This window comes from Triturus cristatus, chromosome 6 (assembly GCF_964204655.1).
Source record: "Triturus cristatus chromosome 6, aTriCri1.1, whole genome shotgun sequence".
Lineage (NCBI taxonomy): Eukaryota > Metazoa > Chordata > Amphibia > Caudata > Salamandridae > Triturus > Triturus cristatus.
Window position 1 is genome coordinate 194,497,238 of NC_140589.1, and position 18,311 is coordinate 194,515,548.

Consider the following 18,311-nt stretch of genomic DNA (forward strand, 5'->3'; position numbering starts at 1 on the left):
AAATGTTTTGGATGGTGAAACCTTGCAGAGAAAAGAGTGTGCTTCATTTCTTCACTGATACTGACCTCTCCTTCTTCGCATGGGGCAGTGAGGAAAATCAAAGTGACCTGTACAAATAACCCTTGTACATATGATTTGAGGGTGAATAGCTAGTTTAGTTAATCATTGAGTTGTCACAGTTATATAGCAGAAGAATTAAAACGTAATTTATTAAGTTTAGTGAAGGATGAAAACATTATTTCCCAATTTCATATAGTTAGCTTTGAGGAACTGGTTTTAGTTGTCAATGTCAATTTATAAATAAATCAAGATTAATTTATATTGCTTCAGTTATCAAAGTGGGTAACTATGTGGTCAGTAAAATCTTCTAACATGATTCTGATTGATGAGGCTATTTTGCCATTTATGATATAGCATATTCCTTTAGTGGATAGGGTTGGGAATTTTGAGGGAGATTCCTATGATTACACGGTCAATATTTTCTCTTTAAATGAAAACTGATGAGGGTTTTAGCCATCAGTTCGGAAAAAATAAATAGCATGCTTGGGAGGAAATGAGTCTTTTGTTAGCAAGGGCTTACAATTGATGGGAGTATGCAATATTGTATGCCATTTATAAAGCATTCAAACACCACGTGGTGCTCATCAACTATAATATTAATAAATAGACTTAGTTATTCTGCTTGGTAATTAGATGGTGTGGGTTAATTGTGAAAGGAACTGACCATTGTGGTTTCTCTCGTCTGCCCTACATCTTCAAAGGCAAGTTTGAAAACAAATGTCCAGCCTGCTTCTATGTAGGACTAATGAATCTTCAAATGATGCTTCTCACTGTATAGAAATAGGAATGACAGAATATTCCAGGTTTTGACTTAAGAAAGGATCTAATCTAAAAATATTTCCAAACAAGGAGGTTACAAAGAAATATGACTTCAGAAAATGGAATATAGATTGTCAGGGTTGTAGGCTACTGGTATTGCAGTGCAACTAAAGACACACTGGCTCACGTGGGTTGGTCTTGTAATAGCATAGTGAATTAACATATTAGAAGTCAGTGTTAGAAACTTTACAATTGATAAGCATCCTCTCACCTTTGGGTCTTCTTTTTTGGCTATCAAAAACTTTTATAATAAAATTAAGTGAGTGGAAAGATGTGCTGTTAAAGCATTGATTGATTGCACAAAGAGAACTGATACATGTAACGTCAATGTTGAAAGCTAAAGTAGAATAATAGCTATATGGGGCATCACCTTCTCACTCTCGCCCCCATATTTGGTGGATAGTTACATTTTAGGGAGTGAATGCTCTTTGGATATCTTAGCCAGTCATAAAGACACAGTGCTAATCATCCTTGCATATTCATTTGGTTAACTTTCCTCTCATGAAAAGATGTTGTTGAATTTACAGATTTTTTTGTTCAGAAAATAAAAACATGTGTGCACATAGGCATCTTAAAGATGAATGAAAATGCAATCAGATTGTGAAAAGTATCTGTAAGGTAGTATTTGAATGTGTATGCATTCACATTTTACCTCTTAGAACACAAACCTCATTTTTTGACTCATTTTTATAACATTCTTCTTTAAGAGTATGGATTAACAATACTCTATGATTTTATGAGCCTCCAGCAGGAGAAAGCAAGGCCATGGTTGTTAAAATAGGCCCAGCGGGAACCAGCTGGGACTTGGCACAATTTTCTCCCTTGGGTACATGCTCTCCACTTGTGGAATACTCACCAAGGAGTTCTAAGCCCCCAGGGAGAAGATTGATGTTATTACTGTGCTGCAGTGAAGTAGGAGCACCACTGGCAATTTTAGCTTTGTTCTGAAGGTTATCAGCAGTGTAGCAGCACCCAAAGGAACCCTTTTTGCAAAACTTAAAATTTGCAGTAACTTTTCCATGGTATTGTATTGATGACCCCAGGCAATTTATACAATAGTTTTAAGCACTCCTAGAGCTGGGTATTCTAGCTGTGTGGGTCTAAGGTGCAGGTATCCTTATTGTTAGGCCCTAGGACTGCTTTGAAGTATGTGTTGTTACAGTTTAAATTTGACCCCCCCTTTACACACCACAAATACATTTTCTAAACGTGCACTTAGCACATCTTTCGCGATTAGCCTAATGACGCTCATACGAAATGTTGGACTTGACATCATGTTTGCATTCAGTATAGAACTAGAGAAGTTAATACATAACTGTTTGTTCCTAAATCATTAAATGAGAAGTATTCTTTAGGTGATTGAATAGGAACCATCCTCACATATGTAGAATGTGATTACGCTACAAAATGATAAAGAATTTATATATTGTGTGCACAAATGTTTCACATATATTTGATATAAAATCATACTTACACATGATGATTATAACATTTTTACAGTATGCCACGTGCAATATGAATCTAATATACTAACAAAAGTAATGCTCATTTGTATTCCAACGTGCACTCGCATATTACATTTGCATCATTGATATAATAGTTGAACTTGCCTTTACTAGGCCTCTGTCTTCACTCTGCATAGAACACTGTTTTCCATTTCTGATGACATGACTTTCCCTTGCAGGTATTCCCATGAATTGTTAGTTAGAGAACAGATACAATTCTGTATTAGCGACAGAGAGATGCCTGACAAAAAGACCTTGACGAAAGAACTTGGAGAGCCAGAGCGTAACTGAGGAGTCCAATGTTGCCACATGGGTTGGTGGGACCAGGACGATGTTTCCGTGTTCAGTGTGGGATAATATTCCAATGTTTCAGTTTACAACTTGAGAATGGAAAAGGACAATGGAATCTCTAATGATGCTTGCAGATGGGTGTAGCTCAGGAGACTCTTGTGCTAAAATCTATTGTTCACATTGTTTGAGTTCAGAAACTTTCCAGACCTTTTGTAGTAATTTCCTTTGACTAGGAGAGGTTTATACCTCTACGCTAATTCACTTATTGACCGAGCATCTGCAATGCTGACACCTTCCCTTATTTAATTTACTTCCTATACTTTATTTTTTATCACTTTCTGTACTTCCCTAAATTTTCCTATTTTTCTGCAGTTCCATGAATTAGGAGATTCCTTAGACCAATGACCCATCGTCTTTGTTTGGACTTTAACTTAGATGATTCTAGATTTACTCATGTATAGAAGAGAGGACAGAAAACTCTTCTCTGAACATCAAATAATGATGTTAATACATTGTATTGCTGTGACTGAACTCCTTTTTTGTTTGATACTGGTTCACCTAAACGTCTTTGTAGCATGGTGCCAAGATTTGTGTACCTTAACGTGATTGCTAATTTGTAAAAAAAAACCTTCTTAACCTTAGTCACTGAGTCCAGGGTTTTATTGTGTAGCCAAATTGGTTACACTGTTAAATGAAATTGGTTGATGTAATGTTAACTCTCCCCAACTTCCACTCAGCTAAAAAAGTACACTGGATGACTTATGGTAAGGGAGTTGGCCAAAATGCTGCATCATATAAAAGTAGAAAAAAACTTATGGGCACAGTTAATTGTTTATTAAAATGCTTTATTGCCAATGGCAACATGAGCAGTGAATCATTACATGTATCAATGAATGTCATAGTATGATTGTATCGGCAATGCCAAAGTTAACAGTAAATAATCACATTTATTGAAAAATTGTCATTGTATGATGGTACCATCATTAGAGATTTTAATAGTGTTCATCATGAAACATTTCTGCTTTTATTATTGTGATGACCACCTGACAAATCAAGTAAGCATAATTATTTTTTATAACTACAACTCACTATATTGTGTCTTGTACATGTGAGGCATGTTAGGATTTTGACTTCAGGGCTTGCTAGGGGTGTAACTGTTAAGACGTTATCACCCTCGGTATTCCCACCTCCCAACTTGTATTTATTTGTAAATTAATAAGTAGTTTGAGTAGTGTGTGAGTAATAAGCACTTTTTCTTTTGATAAGTTAAAGTGCTAACTGAACAATACTTTTTTGTTGTTTGTTTTGTGCCTGTGGACCGGAGTGGTCGCCTACACCACCTCCATTGAGAAGGCTCTGCCTTGCTACTCTGAGAGAGTCAAGTGCTACAACGGGGTGCTTGGTTCCCAGTGGACGAAAGCTCTCACATCATTTCCAAAGAATAATTCATTTTCATGCAATTTTACAAACAATTTCTTTTCTGCCCAGTAAAATTGGATCCGGTATTCCACCCTCAGAAAAATGGTGCAAAACTGTTGGACATTTGTGATTTGGTGGAGCATTCCCAGACAAGTGAAAACTATAGACCTCTTATTCTGACTGCAGCTATCCATTCAATTCTGTCCTATGGTCAATAAAGACAAACAATGCATCCTTTTGCATTTAGACTTCACCCTCTGGATCCCTTCCTTTTTGTGAAAAGGTTGCCATTGCCTTTGAGGTGTCTGTTAGATTTTAATGTTTTGCGACTGCTTTTTAGTTAAAAAATTAATAATACAACAAGGAATCGCTGTTTTGAAGGGACATCCCAAACATAACGATCTCAAATTAGCTAGTCCTTATAATTTTGCTAAACCCATTCGGTGATACAGTAAGATGTTACTAAATTGCTTAATGGGTTTATTACGTTTAAAAAACACATTTTCTTGTAGCAAACTCTATGATTTACCCAAACACAGGACTTGCGACAAGAAGTATGTTAGTACTTCTGGGCAACAGTCCTGCTTCAGCAGTCCAATCATATGACGAATGATTAGAGAATACATACCAAAACCATTATTTATATCTTCAAATATGGGAACTTGCGCCCTTTCCCCAAACTCGTCAGGATGATGCACAAGAGCATCTTTCACAGTCTCATACCCTGCGAGCACCACCATTTTCTTCATTCCCAACTGGATACTGAAAACTGAGCCATATTTCTTGGATAACTGAAAAAAAGAAAAAGGCGTGCAAGTTCACAATCTAGGAAATATAGTTCAACCTATTTCTTTTACTATACATATCCGTTATGTCGTGCTAATAAGTTTCATGAAGCAGAAATACACCGTTTAGTTTCATGCTGCTGGGGCAAATACTGTGAAGGGCCAAAGAGAAATAAGGAAACAGAATAATCATGTATAGTGTCTGGGCTCTGATGTAGAAAAGCCACACTTGGACAGATTAGAATTTAGGTTTAAATTCGAGCAATAACCAGTCTGGAAACAGTACTGTGTGCAGCTTCAGGCCGCATCCAAATGCAGTCCCAGGAATATGGACACCTGTTCCAGACCTAGAACATGACAAAGAGCATCTTAGTACCAAGTACAACATATAATAACTAATAACCACTATCAAAATAACCAAATAAACTTAAGACAGAAAAGAATCTCACAATTTTCTTGTGTTACTGCACCATACGTTTCACAGAATAATTTTTCAGATCTATATATATACTCTGTACCATCACAGCTAGTGTCTTCAGCATCCTCAAACACATCATCACAAACTAGCAGCTCTTTGGACAACCAGGTATTTCCATGATTGCCAACATATCGGCCTTCTGACAGTTTTTGACCTTTACAAAACAAGGGGCATATTGACAAGGGCTTTATCTCTTCTTTTGGCTCAAAAAGCCGAAAAAGCGGAGATAAAACTATCGCCCTATTTACAAGAGGGTGCTAACATGCATAATCGCATGTTAGCACCTTTTTCCCGATGCCTCCCTTTGCATCTCTAATGAGATGCAAAGTGGGCGTCACTGGGCGTACCCCGGATGGACTACCTTGTAAAATATTGCCGATGTTCACATCGCAATATTCACAAGGCAGCCCACAGGATTTTAGCACACGTTAGATTTTGGCGAAAATGGCGGTTTTCGACCGAAACTAACGTCTGCTAAAATCCTTACTAATGCTTAACACAGGGGGTGGCTTATGCTGATACGACCACGGGGTTATATCAGCAAGGCTATCGCTGTTTTGCAGGGAACATCGCTGGAAAACCAGCGATGTTCCTTGCAAAACGGCAATTTCCTCGCTATTTCTGGATTTCTTATCGCCGTTGTGAAAAGCATTGTTGACACAGCGCTATCACGGCGATGAAATCCAGCGATAGGATAAACATCGCTAAACGCGCTTAGCGATGTTTACCTCCAATCGTTGGTGATATGCTCCCAAGTTGTTTTTCAGATCTCCTTAACCAAACTTCACTAAAACTGCTCACACTAATCTTTACAGCCATTCATAAATTATCTTAACACGTTTCCTCCTCTAAACACTTGTGGTTGATCCTCAGTAACTTTAGGTATTTAACGATTTGAACACCATCTACCATCAGCCACCTGTGCTAATCATTTTGTAACAATTTAAACACACAAAGGTCCTTCATAACCAAAGGCCAATTTACCATCTTTACCATCCTTGGGGCATATTATCAAGCACGGCGTTAAAATTATCACCGCTTTAGCAGCAGAAAACTGCTGCTAAAGCGGCGATAATGGGCTTGATAATATGCCGCAGAGAATTCCAATAGAAGCCCATGTTGACACCAGAACAATGTTTATGAGTTGCTCTGTTCCTACCTTCCTCAATAGGAGTGCAATTCTTTGACACACTAGTCACTCCAATAACCAGTTGATTAATAAAATTGATTCAATGCAACTTCATATCATTATTGAGCCGACGAGGGAAAATTAATTATTTATGTAATTTTTCCTCGTTGTCGTCTGTCTAAATCCCCCCCACCCGGCCTCACCGCTCTTACCTACATGGATGGCGGCTGTTATTATACCACAAAAACTCATCCATCTTATGAGAAATTAGCTGCACACCATTAACTGTAGCTCCTAGGATTTCAAGCATACCTTTTAAAACCTGAATATCAGTGGTGGCTGATCCAACAAAAAAAAAATATATCCATTGTGAAAAATTGTCTAAAATGGCAATTAGGAAATGCTATCTTGTGGTAAAGCCATTAACTGTTCAGTAAAATCAAAAGCAAATTTCTCCCAAGCAAATCCCGTAAAAAGGCACACTATTTAATGATGTGTTATGTGTTTTCCAAAGGTTGTAGTTAACACACACTACAAAGATGCACAGAATTCCCAACCATTTCGTCCATCATTGGCCACCAAAAATGTTTTCTCAAATTATCATGTAGTAATATGCCATTATGCTCCTCATGAGGTGAAGCTATTCATTATTTTCATAAACTCTCTGAGGATACACATTTATATTTCCTAACCAAGACTCTATATTGAGTTCTGATGAAATGTGTACAATGTTTCATAAATAGCCATACAATCGTTTCACATTTGGCCAGTCTCTAACAAAAAACTCACAAACTGTTTGTAATATAATGTCATTCTGCAGTCCTTCAAACCATTCCTTCTCACTAAAAACAAAACCACCAATAGATAAAGAATCCAATGTAGCAAAGGCACACTCATACAGTTCTCAGTCAAGACGTAATCTGGACAAACAATCAGCATGAGTATTTGTTGCCCCAGGAATATACTCCACTTCAAAGTTGTGACCTTGTAGTTTAGGGTAACGCATGATGCATTATTCACCACTGTAATATGGACTCAAAATTGCACCGAGTCTCATAGCACATACGTTTTCCTTTACTACATATTTATAACCTCATACAAAAGGTTTTTTTACAAGAGCATCATCAATTAATTTTCTCAATTCGTCAAACGACACCTGTGACACACCATGTCATATAATGTAATGTTTTTGTTTTAAGATTTTCATCATCTTTATCAACATTTTTATGGAGCAAACATTATAATCACACAGTCAAAAGAGCAACCTTTTTCTTTGGATGCGGTACTTGTACAATTGCATTGACAAGGAAATTTTTAGGTTGGATTCATTATAGACTGATATAGTGATCCAAATATTCAAGTGATGGTGTTATCCCTTGTTCTTTCACAATACCTAGACTGAGATTCACAAAAATGCATGCAATGCTGCATTGTGTCAAAAAAGGTTGTGCTGCTTCCATAACTTTTATTGTCCCATGAATACCCTAGTTTTTCCAAATGCTGCACTATGATGCAAAGCTATGTGTTGTGCCAGAGCACTGAATAATGCAACTTGCAACTGTGTTCCGCAAATCAGACTTGCCTGCCACAAGGCAGCATTGCATCACACAGATTCATTTGCTTTCTTTTTACATTAAAAAACAAAGCAGATCTCATTAGACATTTCCCATGGCAAGGCAGGAGGATGCTACCATCCAGGAGGGCGTTTTCCAAGACGGATGCACGTCCAGGAGGGTAGCAGAAAGAGGAAGGTGAATTACACCAAATATGAACATTAGATTTTGAGTTCAGAGGTGACAAATCATGAGAGGAATCTCCTTGTTACCTCCATATTGCCATTATCCAAAAAATAAGCTTTACGAGATCAGTAGCTGAGGAAATCAATGCAGTAGCCCTATCACACAGGATTGTTATAGAACGCAAGAAAAGGTGTCATGATTGCATGCACAGCACTAAGGAAAAACTGGTAAAATATGAAAGCTGCAATGAGACTGGAGGAGGGCTAGACATCCATGAAGACTTGACCCCGATGGAGAAGCAGGTTTCATCACTCATTGGACAAGGGTTAGTGTAAAATATACTTCTACCTAGTTCCCGTCCGCACAATGAACATTGTTTGTGAAAGTATGTGCTCAAGTATATGAAATATGTATTGATTGTGATTGGTCGTCTTGTATATTTTATTTGTCTGTTACATATTTGGTTGCCAGTCAAAATACATCGACATTGTTGTTTGTGATGGTCCTCTTCTTTAAAAACAATGTTTTCTAAAGTGATTATGGTTATAACAAAATTATGGTTCCTTACTTTCAATTTAAGCCATACCATCAAAATCTTAAACAACATAATGTACCATTTAGAATTTACCCATGGCTGCTAATATGTGAAATGTCCAGTTCTGCCTACACCACTGTTGCTTGTGTCCTACCTTTTACAAATGTTTGATTCATGGTGGGCAATAAGCTCACCAAATGATGGTCAGATGACCTCAACCTTACTTTTCCAATCTCCAATTATTGTTTGAAGTATTGTAGACCCCACGAGTCCTGACACATTTCTCTAAAGGATACCAAAGTAGTAGTGCACACTGAATAAATATTTTTCACCTTCATTTTTGGTTCCTAACATTTTGTTAATTGATTTTGCCCTGATACATGTGATCTTAATGGATAACAGGTACCTCCATGTTTTTGGTTCTATGATATATTGAAATATAAGCTCATGACATTCAACTGAGCCCGAAAGTGCCTCAGACAGTCCCTACACCTGATGACTCCGCCTGTGGCATCATAATGTGGCGGGCGGACCATAGGGGCAGATGTTGGTGTGTCAGACTCCGACGAGGCATCAGTGTCAGACCCACTGACATCGTCATGATCCCCTTAGTTTTGAGATGAGAAAATTAACATTTAGATGCCTTGCACAAATAAGACAAGCTGGCACTCCATGAATCTGTAAGTAAACTTTTCGATAAGACATGTGGGTTGAATCTCAAATATTTTTAGTATTCTCAAATAAATAAAAGGTGAATCAGGTTAAGAATTGAAGTGTTTCCAATTGATGGGATTATAGAAGCCTGATAAATTCAAGTGGTCCAGAACACAGCGGACCGTCTAGTCCAGAATATGCCAGCCAGAACTGCCTCTCTCACCCTCCTGGTACTCACACCAATGGCTTCCTATACATAGGGGAATCACATTCAAGATCTGTTGTATAGTACGCAACTAACTGAATGGCAGAGGGCCTAGTTATCTGACAGAAAAACTAATTCCGTACCTGCCAAGCAGATATTTGTGATGTGGGAAGAAATCTCTTCTCATTATACCTTGTTTTAGGAAAACACGCTCCGGGGGTAAAGCCTTCTCTTACTTGGCTCCCTGGTACTGGAATCATCTACCCTCTAACCTTCGGAAGTTCACGGATCACCTTTGCTTTAGAAAGCTTCTCAGAACTGAGCTTTTCAGAGACTAACACTGCCTACCTGCAGATCACAGTACCATGGAGATATGCCTTCCGGGGTGAATTGCGCGCTTTACAAATTATATCAACATGAAATAACATAACAATTGCTAACTAGCATAATTCATGTCAGATAAAAAAGTTGTGAAAGACGAGCGACTTCATTAAATCCAGAAAGAAACCTTTATTGTCAACATTGAATTAAATTAGCATAGGAATTTTTGTGACTATTTCAACAGTACCAGAAAGCTTCTTATGGAACCCATTCATCATGACCGAGAACTCATTCAGAAATGTATAGCCTGATTTGCAAAAACATAAAATAAGTGCACCCTATTTCTTACTTTGATGTCACCGACTTTCACGACTGGAGAGGCCCACTTCTGTCGCTGGCACCACCTAATCCCACCACTGGCATTACCGACTGGCTGTAAAGACAGTGCCCAAGCCTTCTGTGCTCTCACTGCCCCTCTGGCTAGTTCTACGTTTGGTTAAGCCTCTTCTGAAATCAGTATCTTTATAAAATCAAGGGAAGCAGATTATATCAACATAAAAATAGTACAAAACCTACCAAAAACTAAACTTTAGAATGTCTTCTAGAAAGGCTTCTTTCTACTAAACACCGAATGAGTGGGTTAATCACTTTGTAGCAATGAAGTGTCTCAAACAATTGAAGACAAAGCATTAAACATTGGATGTTAAAATAGGCAAATGGGATACCATCTAGTGGCTGAATTCCACATATACCATCAGGAAGCCTGGGATGAATGCCAGCTTCCCAGCTTGACAAAATTGTGTGATCTAAGGCAAATACCTGATTTCACTGTGCCTCCATTTTCTTTTTAATCACACCTCAGAGCACATTGAAAAGAAACAGTTTAATATGCACTCTATAAAAAACCCTTCTTATACAGGCTTTATTAGTTGTTTAATTTCATTCATTATAACAATCTAGACTGCATACAGGGTCATGAGGCTCTTCTAATAAATATAACTCAAGAAATTAATACAATCTAATGAACTAAAGTAAAAAGCTTCTGGCTGTTAGAGAAATACAGTGGTCTACTTACAGGAGGCCTGCTCTGGTGGAACATCACTTTTCTTGATGCCACAGTGGTGCACGCCTCTCATTTATAGCTATAAAGCGACGCAAAGCCATCCCTGTGTGGCTTTGTGTGGCCTAATAGATATGGAGTAAGGCCATGCGTTTTGACGCTGCCTCAAATTTACAAAATCATGTAAACCTGGGCAGGGCCAAAACCTTGACCCTCCCCAGAGCAGGCGTAATGAGGAGACATTTTTTCATTTCTCCTTGTTTTTTCCTCTTTCTATGTGTGCTGCATTCTGCAACACACATGGAAAGAGGAAAACGCCTCCATGAATTCTTTCAGAAATGGTCCTGCCAACAACAAAGACACTCTTGCACCATGGTGCAAGGATGCTTGCTTTAGCGTTGGGCACCAAATTGTGTGCCGGCACTGGCTGAAAAGACAGGAATGCACTGTATCTCGTAAATATGGTGCATTCCTGCCCTTTCAAATTTGCTTAGGGCAGCGCAGCAAAGAGACTTGCCCTATGCAGAGTATTTACTATATTTCTAGCTCAACATTTAGGGTATCATTTACCATGATTTGGCATAGGGCAGCACTGCAAGTATTTTTGCTGCACTGCCCTGTACCAAATTGTAAAGGCATGAATGCACCGTATTTACAAGATGTGGTGCATTCCTCTCCTTTCTCCCAGGGCACAATATGGTGCATAGCGCCAACGCTGGCACCCTTGCAAGATGTCTGCAATGTTGGTATGATTATGTTTGTGCAGGAAGAGACACCTCAATAAAATCTTGCCTTTCATCCAACAGCCAGCATGTATACAGGTAGCTCTTGCCTTGATAATGTCCAGACTCGACAATTGCAACTCACTATACCTTGAAGCCAATAAGAACATGCAGTATAAACTCCAGGTGTTGCAGAATGCACAAGAGTTGTTCTGGACATTCCCAAAAGACAATCTGCCAGGAAGGGATTAGAATCCCTGCACTGGCTCACCATCAGCAAACTCATTCGTTTTAAGTCACTCTGCATGGTACACAAGTCTCTCTATCTACCTTACCCATCAGGATTAAATACTATTTTCAGTTGGCACTTCCCCAGCAGCCCCCTTCGATCGTCATTCCAACTGCGACTGGTTGTACCGAGAACGAAAAAGAAGAAATGTAGTGACAGAGCATTCTCTGTGCTTGCAAGTAAACTCTGAAATTCTGTTCCCCTTGCCTTAATGGCCATCCCCCTTCTTCCAACATTCAGAAAGGCTCTTAAGACAATGCTTGTTTCTATCTTGGGTGGTTTTCTTTCTATTTCCTTCCAGATGGCTGGTCTTCAGCGCCTTGATGCCTTAGGGTGATTGCTACACTTTACAAATTTTAAATCAATCAATCAAATCAATTCCAGCACAAAAACAATCCATGGAAGCATTTTCCTTTTTCTATGTGTGCTGCATTCTGCAGCACACATAGAATGAGGACAAAACGAGGAGACATGCATATAATTTGCCTCATTATATACACTTTTGATGCATTCCCAGGTTTACAGATCCTTGTTATATCTGGCAAAGCATCAAAACCCATCGGTGTTGTGGAGGAGCACCCACTGCAACATCTCCTTAACACAGTGTAAGGCAACACACCAACTTTCTCTGTGTTGCCTTACACCATATCTACAAGGCCATGAAATGCAATGCAAAGTGTCTTTGCGTGGCCTCGTAGATTTTAGTTTGCACAATCAACATGCAAGCCAAATATTTCCATGGATTATTTTGTGTTATGGCTTTCTATAAAAACAATCCATTGCCATATTTTACTCCCTTGTTCATGAGCCCGAGCTGCTGTGGCTTCACTGGTGCGAGGAACAGGATCAATCATAGAGTCAACCACTAACCCAGGAGAGCCAAGCTAGAGCCGAGACAAAGGTCTGGCTGAGATCGTAGAGCCTGTGCATAAGCCGAGCCCTGAAAGTATGCTGTATGTAAACCATACAACAATCCATGTAAAATATGGTAATTTCTCTTCAAAGTAAAAAAAAAATGTATTTCTTCAACATGTTTTATAGTACAGTTTTATATTATTATTAGGGCACATGCACTCAGAAGTACTTTCTAAAAGTGATAATTTTGTACCCACTCACATATTCGAAAGTGTTTTCTTATACGGTAATTGTTAGAGCTGGCATCTTTTAGCATGGTTTCCCCTGCCTTTTTGTTTCTGACCTCTTAACTGTGTGTTTAACTTCATTTTTGCTGTTTTTAGGACTCTGGGCACTTTACCACTGCTCATCAGTGCTAAAGTGCCTGTGCTCTGTGTCTAGAATGTAATGGCAGTTGGTTTCTCCATGATTGGATTATTTGATTTAATAATAAATCCCTAGTACAGTGCATTACATGTACCCAGGGCCTGTAAATCAAATTCTACTAGCACTGATTGGGCTACCCATATAAGTAGCCCTTCAAACATGTCTCAGGCCTGCAACTGCAGAGCCTTTGGGTCAGTTTTCATCTGCTATGCCGACCTGGCAAGTGCACCCACTTGCCAGGCCCAAACCTTCCCTTTTAGTACATGTAAGGCATCCCTTAAGTAGGCACTAGGTAGCCCAATGGGCAGAGTGTAGTGTACTTAAAAGGTAGGGCATGCGCTTTTGCGTTTTGCAAATCCTGGCAAAAACTGTGAAATTTGTTTTTCAGTACAGCAAGCCCTATCTCTCCCAAAGGTTAGCATTGGAGCTGACTTGTAACATTTTTACAAGTGTATCTTCCAAATGGGAGCAGATGGAAAATTGGAGTTTAGTGTCTCTAGATTCACCATTTAAAAACACACCTTTAAGTGAAGCTGTTTTTTAAACTGCAGATCTAAAAATGCCACTTTTACTTTTAGCAGGATGCCATTTTCTTATTTACCGATCTGAGCCTCTGCCAGTCCTTAGAATACTTGTCTGGATTGGATGACAGTGGGCTTTGTGAATTCACTCTAGACAGTCACACAAAGAGAGCTGAGGTGTGCCCTGCGTATCCTAATGGCCCATCGCCAGGCTGATGGGTCTTTCTAAGCTAGAGTGGTGGGAGGAGCTGACACCTGAATAGGGATGTTCCTGTCCCCACATACACAGCACACAGCCACCCTGTAGTGTGTCTGGAGGCAGGACCACGATGGGCTGGGTCTTATACTCTACAAAGACCTTTCTTTGAAGTCTCCCTACTTCAAATACTAAAATGGGTGTAAGTACTTGACCTGTAACACCATATACCCGGAACACTTCTAGACTGAGGACATTATGCCAGGAGGAAGATCTGTTGTGCTGATAGGAGGGACTGCCACTTTGTTGATGCTTTGCTGGGTTGGCCTGCTGCCTGCTGATTCTGGCCTGAGAGTGGGGGACTGGACTTTGCTTTCTGAATCCTGCTTTCTAAAGTTTATGCAAGAGCTTGAGTTCAGTTTGCCTCCTGTGTCAGGGCCAACAAAGACTTCACCTGTAGCACCCGGGCTCCTCTGCTGAGAGACCTACTCTCCTAAGTGATGCCATATCCAGTTCCTGTGCACTCGGAAGTGACTTTGCTGTGCTAAACAGAGAAGAAACCATCACATTGACTTGGAGCGTCACTTCGGAACCAGTGCTGCTCTTCAACACCACATCGCTGTCTGCACCAGAGAAATGGTCTCCACTCTATGCAATGACTGCGACTTACAATGCAGACCCCGATACCACCATAGTGTCTCTGAAGAACAACCACAACGGGAGTCTCAAGTATTGTGTCACTGACATCCATGACGCCCTACTCTGCTGCAGTAGTTGTGGCCCTGTGGTGTGACATCAACACAGCAAAGTTGAAGCCTTGTGGATTGTCCCTCAGAGCTCCATTGACACCCCACCGCCATCGGAACTGATGAATCACTGCAAACCCTGCATCACCTCCCCTGCATCCTGCAATGTTCCCAGGCACCCGCGGCTCAATTACTCTGCAGCACCTCCTGAAACCAATGCCTCACTTGCTTCAGTGATGCCTCACCTCCATTGTGCAACGTACGATCCCTGAGCGCTAACATGCATAGCAGTAAGGAACCAATGCCACACCTGCATTTGTGATGCCTCTCCTCCTCCGTGCCGTGCACCCTCTTTGGTTCTCATCGCTTCTAAAGTACTGTACTAGGGTTAGTGCAACTCGGTATTCACCCACTCTCCAACATGGTCGGCCCAACCGTGTGGATTCGACTTTGTCAAGCACATCAAGAATAGCCCCAGCCAGAGCTATTGTGTTCTAAGTGCTGACTGCTCTGTTCCAAGCCAACAAGGGGGTGAGCACAGGTTATCTTTGGTGGGTAACATACTGACCTTGACTAGGATTGTGAGTCCCTACTTGGACAGGGTACATACCTCTTCAAACTAGAGACGCCATTCCTAACAATATTGAAGAAAAGCAACTTTGGGTGAAAACAAATATGTGCTTAAGATCACACAATTTACGCAGATACTTTCCTTTTGTTACTGTTTAGCTTTTTCATCTTTGTGCATTCTACTGCAGTCTTTAAAATATAGAGCAAACTCGACCCAAAGGTATTGGAGCACTTTCCATGAGCACCAGTTACATTATACAAGGTAATATGCATTGTTTATAGGCATGGGGAGATTAAGTGATTTGCTCAGAATCACACGATATTGACTCCTGGTTCCCGGGTTCCATAGTCAGCAGCTCTGGCTTGATGGAGGGAGTGAGGCAGAAGCCGCAAGTAATCTCGCTCATTGTGGGCTCAAGGTTCCAATGGGACCTCAAGATGGGCTAGATACAGGCTTCAGGCTCGAGTCTGGCATGCGCTTCCAGTGGCTTCTTCACCTTCAATCAATCATGCAACCAAAATGTTCTTCCAAGGTTGTGTTTTTGGCTGGTGATTTTATTTTACTTTGAACATTTTACAGATGTTTGCTATGGTTAAGAAGTCTCCCTATTCACTCTGCTCTAATGAGTTACACATTGGCACTCATTAGAGCCCTTTAATCTGTATGCTGCTATGATAAAACTGAGTTGTGGGTTGATTGGAGTGTGAACCCTGGTCAAGTAATAGCCACAATCCATACATGGTGAACCACTAAATTAACCTGTGCTTAACCCTGGGTCGCTTGGTATATAAAGGAGTCAGGCTTAACTTAGAGGCAATATGTAAAGTATGTATGCAGCCGTAAAAAAGTGAACACACAACAGAAAAGAAATAGCACACCAATTTAGAAAAAAAGAGCAAATTTAATGAATTATTTGACACCAACCAGCCAAAAATCAAATCAGTAGAAACAGAGTTAGGAATTCTTCAAAATCTCAGTGAAAATAGCCCCCAAAAGACCAAAGCACCAACTGTGGATATGTGGTCGTGCTGGCAGAGACAAAGTCACAAGTTCACGCCAACCGTGATTTAGTGCAGGCCAGCAACAGGTACGCACATAGGCCTGATGCCTCCAACCTCTGCTCATTGATGGTGAACCACTGTCTATTATACTTAGAAGTTTTGGAGGGCATGTAGGATTTGGGCACCATCTCCTTGGCACCCAGGGACTCAAGGGTAACATCAGTAGTCTCCCCCACATTAACTGGGGCCATCTCCTACCCAAGCATGACACTGGCCAACGTCTGTGGCTAGCCCTCACTGGGGCATGGTGCCTTCCTGGAGCCCATGGAATCTCCCTTAACATGCCCTTAGTGGTAGCACTCATAGCATTTAGGAAAAAAACCTTCCAGTACTCTTGTATATGAAGCCTTTCTTCTGGTGGCCAGATTGAGAATTGGGACCTTTCCCCTGTGAACTGTTTTGGGTGCCTTGAGACAACTCTTTGGCCCTCTCAGCCTCAACCTTCTCATTCCCTGATTAAAGTCTGAACCCTGGTCAAGAAACAGCCACAATCCCTAGAAGGGTGAACTACAAAAGTCACTAAATTAACCTGTGGTTAACCTTGGGTAGCTTAGTATGAAAAGCATTCAGACTTAACTTAGAGGTAATGTGTAAGTATGTATACAGCACACAAAGAGCAATAAAGTGCAAACACAACACAAGAAAAATCCCACAACAATTTAGAAAAATATAGTACATTTAAAAAAATTAATTGACGCCAAAACAGCAACAGTCCAATCAGTAGAACCAGAGTTATGAATGTTTAAAAATTGCCAAAAAGCCCAAAACGCCAACTGTGGCAATCTGCTTACACCGTCCTGGGACAAATTCAAAAGTTCAGGCCAACCGCGATGGAGCGCAGGCCGGCGACAGGGTCCCAGTTAGGCCTGATGAACTAAGTGCCTGAGGTCATGGTTGTGGAGTGTTGCAAGACTCTGAGTCAAGGATGTGTTGCACAGCCAAGGTGATGCTTTGGTTCTGAGGTGCTATGGAGCTGCAATGCGAGATCCTGCATTGTCATTGAGGATCCTGTTGAAGAGGGCTTGTAATGCAAAGTCTGGTGTTGAGGATGCGTTGCGCATTCAAGGCAATTGTTCAGTTCTGAGCAGCTGTCAGGCCAGTGTGAGAACCTATGGCATCACCATGGCTGATGTTGATGACAGCCGTGGGGGTCTGTATGAACAAAGCTTTGCACAGGCTGCAGTTCTGATACAGCTGCCGGGTCGGTACAGAGTTCTTTGCATCTGGCAAACCCTTGCAGCAGATGTAATGTATTGGTTTTGTTTGCGTTTTTGCTACATAGCAGAAGAGATGGGTCTGTTCTGCTGAGTCCAAAGTTGCAGAGCATCCTCAGGCCCACTTCCAAGGGTCCAAGACTGGGGAGGCACCACTTGGCAGTGTGCACTCACAGATGGCAGAGCCCAGGTGCTGGGTTTAAGGTTGTTGGAGCCTTCTGTCCCTGAGGCTCTAGTCAAGAGGCCAGCCAACTAGCCCTTGGAGTCACCTAGGACTCCTGGGTTCAAAAGAGGCAGGTCCAGTCCTTCTCACACAAGATGGCAGCAGGTCAGCACAGCAAGGCAGCAGTACTTTAGAGCAGCAGTCCAGCAGAGTGACTGTCCTTTCAGCAGCATGATAGTCCTTCGTTCTGGGAGAGTATCCATAGGTCCAGAAGTGTACTGAAGAGTCGGTGTCTGATGTCCTACTTTTATAATCTTGTGCCCTCCTTCTGGAAGGTGTAAGAAGCTTCTAGACAGTGGCTTTGAAGCGCATAGAATTTCATGACTGCCCTGCCTTCGGGCTGGATGCAGTGAAAATGTGGCAGTGATAGGTCCTTTGTGTGAAAGCAGAGCAGTCTCGATTTAGTTTCAAGTGGGGATGTATTCAGCTCTGCCCCCATCCTGTCAGCAGATGGCCCATTCAGGTACACCTAATTTCTCTATTGTGT

At 40.8% G+C, this 18,311-nt stretch overlaps 1 protein-coding gene across 1 annotated transcript in view; it reads right to left on the reverse strand.

The window, feature by feature from the left end:
• Nucleotides 1-18,311, reverse strand: part of LOC146816625 (cytochrome P450 2K4-like) — a 204,779-nt gene that overhangs the window by 178,539 nt on the left and 7,929 nt on the right. The window contains exon 2 of the mRNA XM_085610509.1: nt 4,723-4,885. Within this exon, the coding sequence (XP_085466635.1) occupies nt 4,723-4,885 (163 nt within the window). The remainder of the gene's footprint in view (nt 1-4,722; nt 4,886-18,311) is intronic.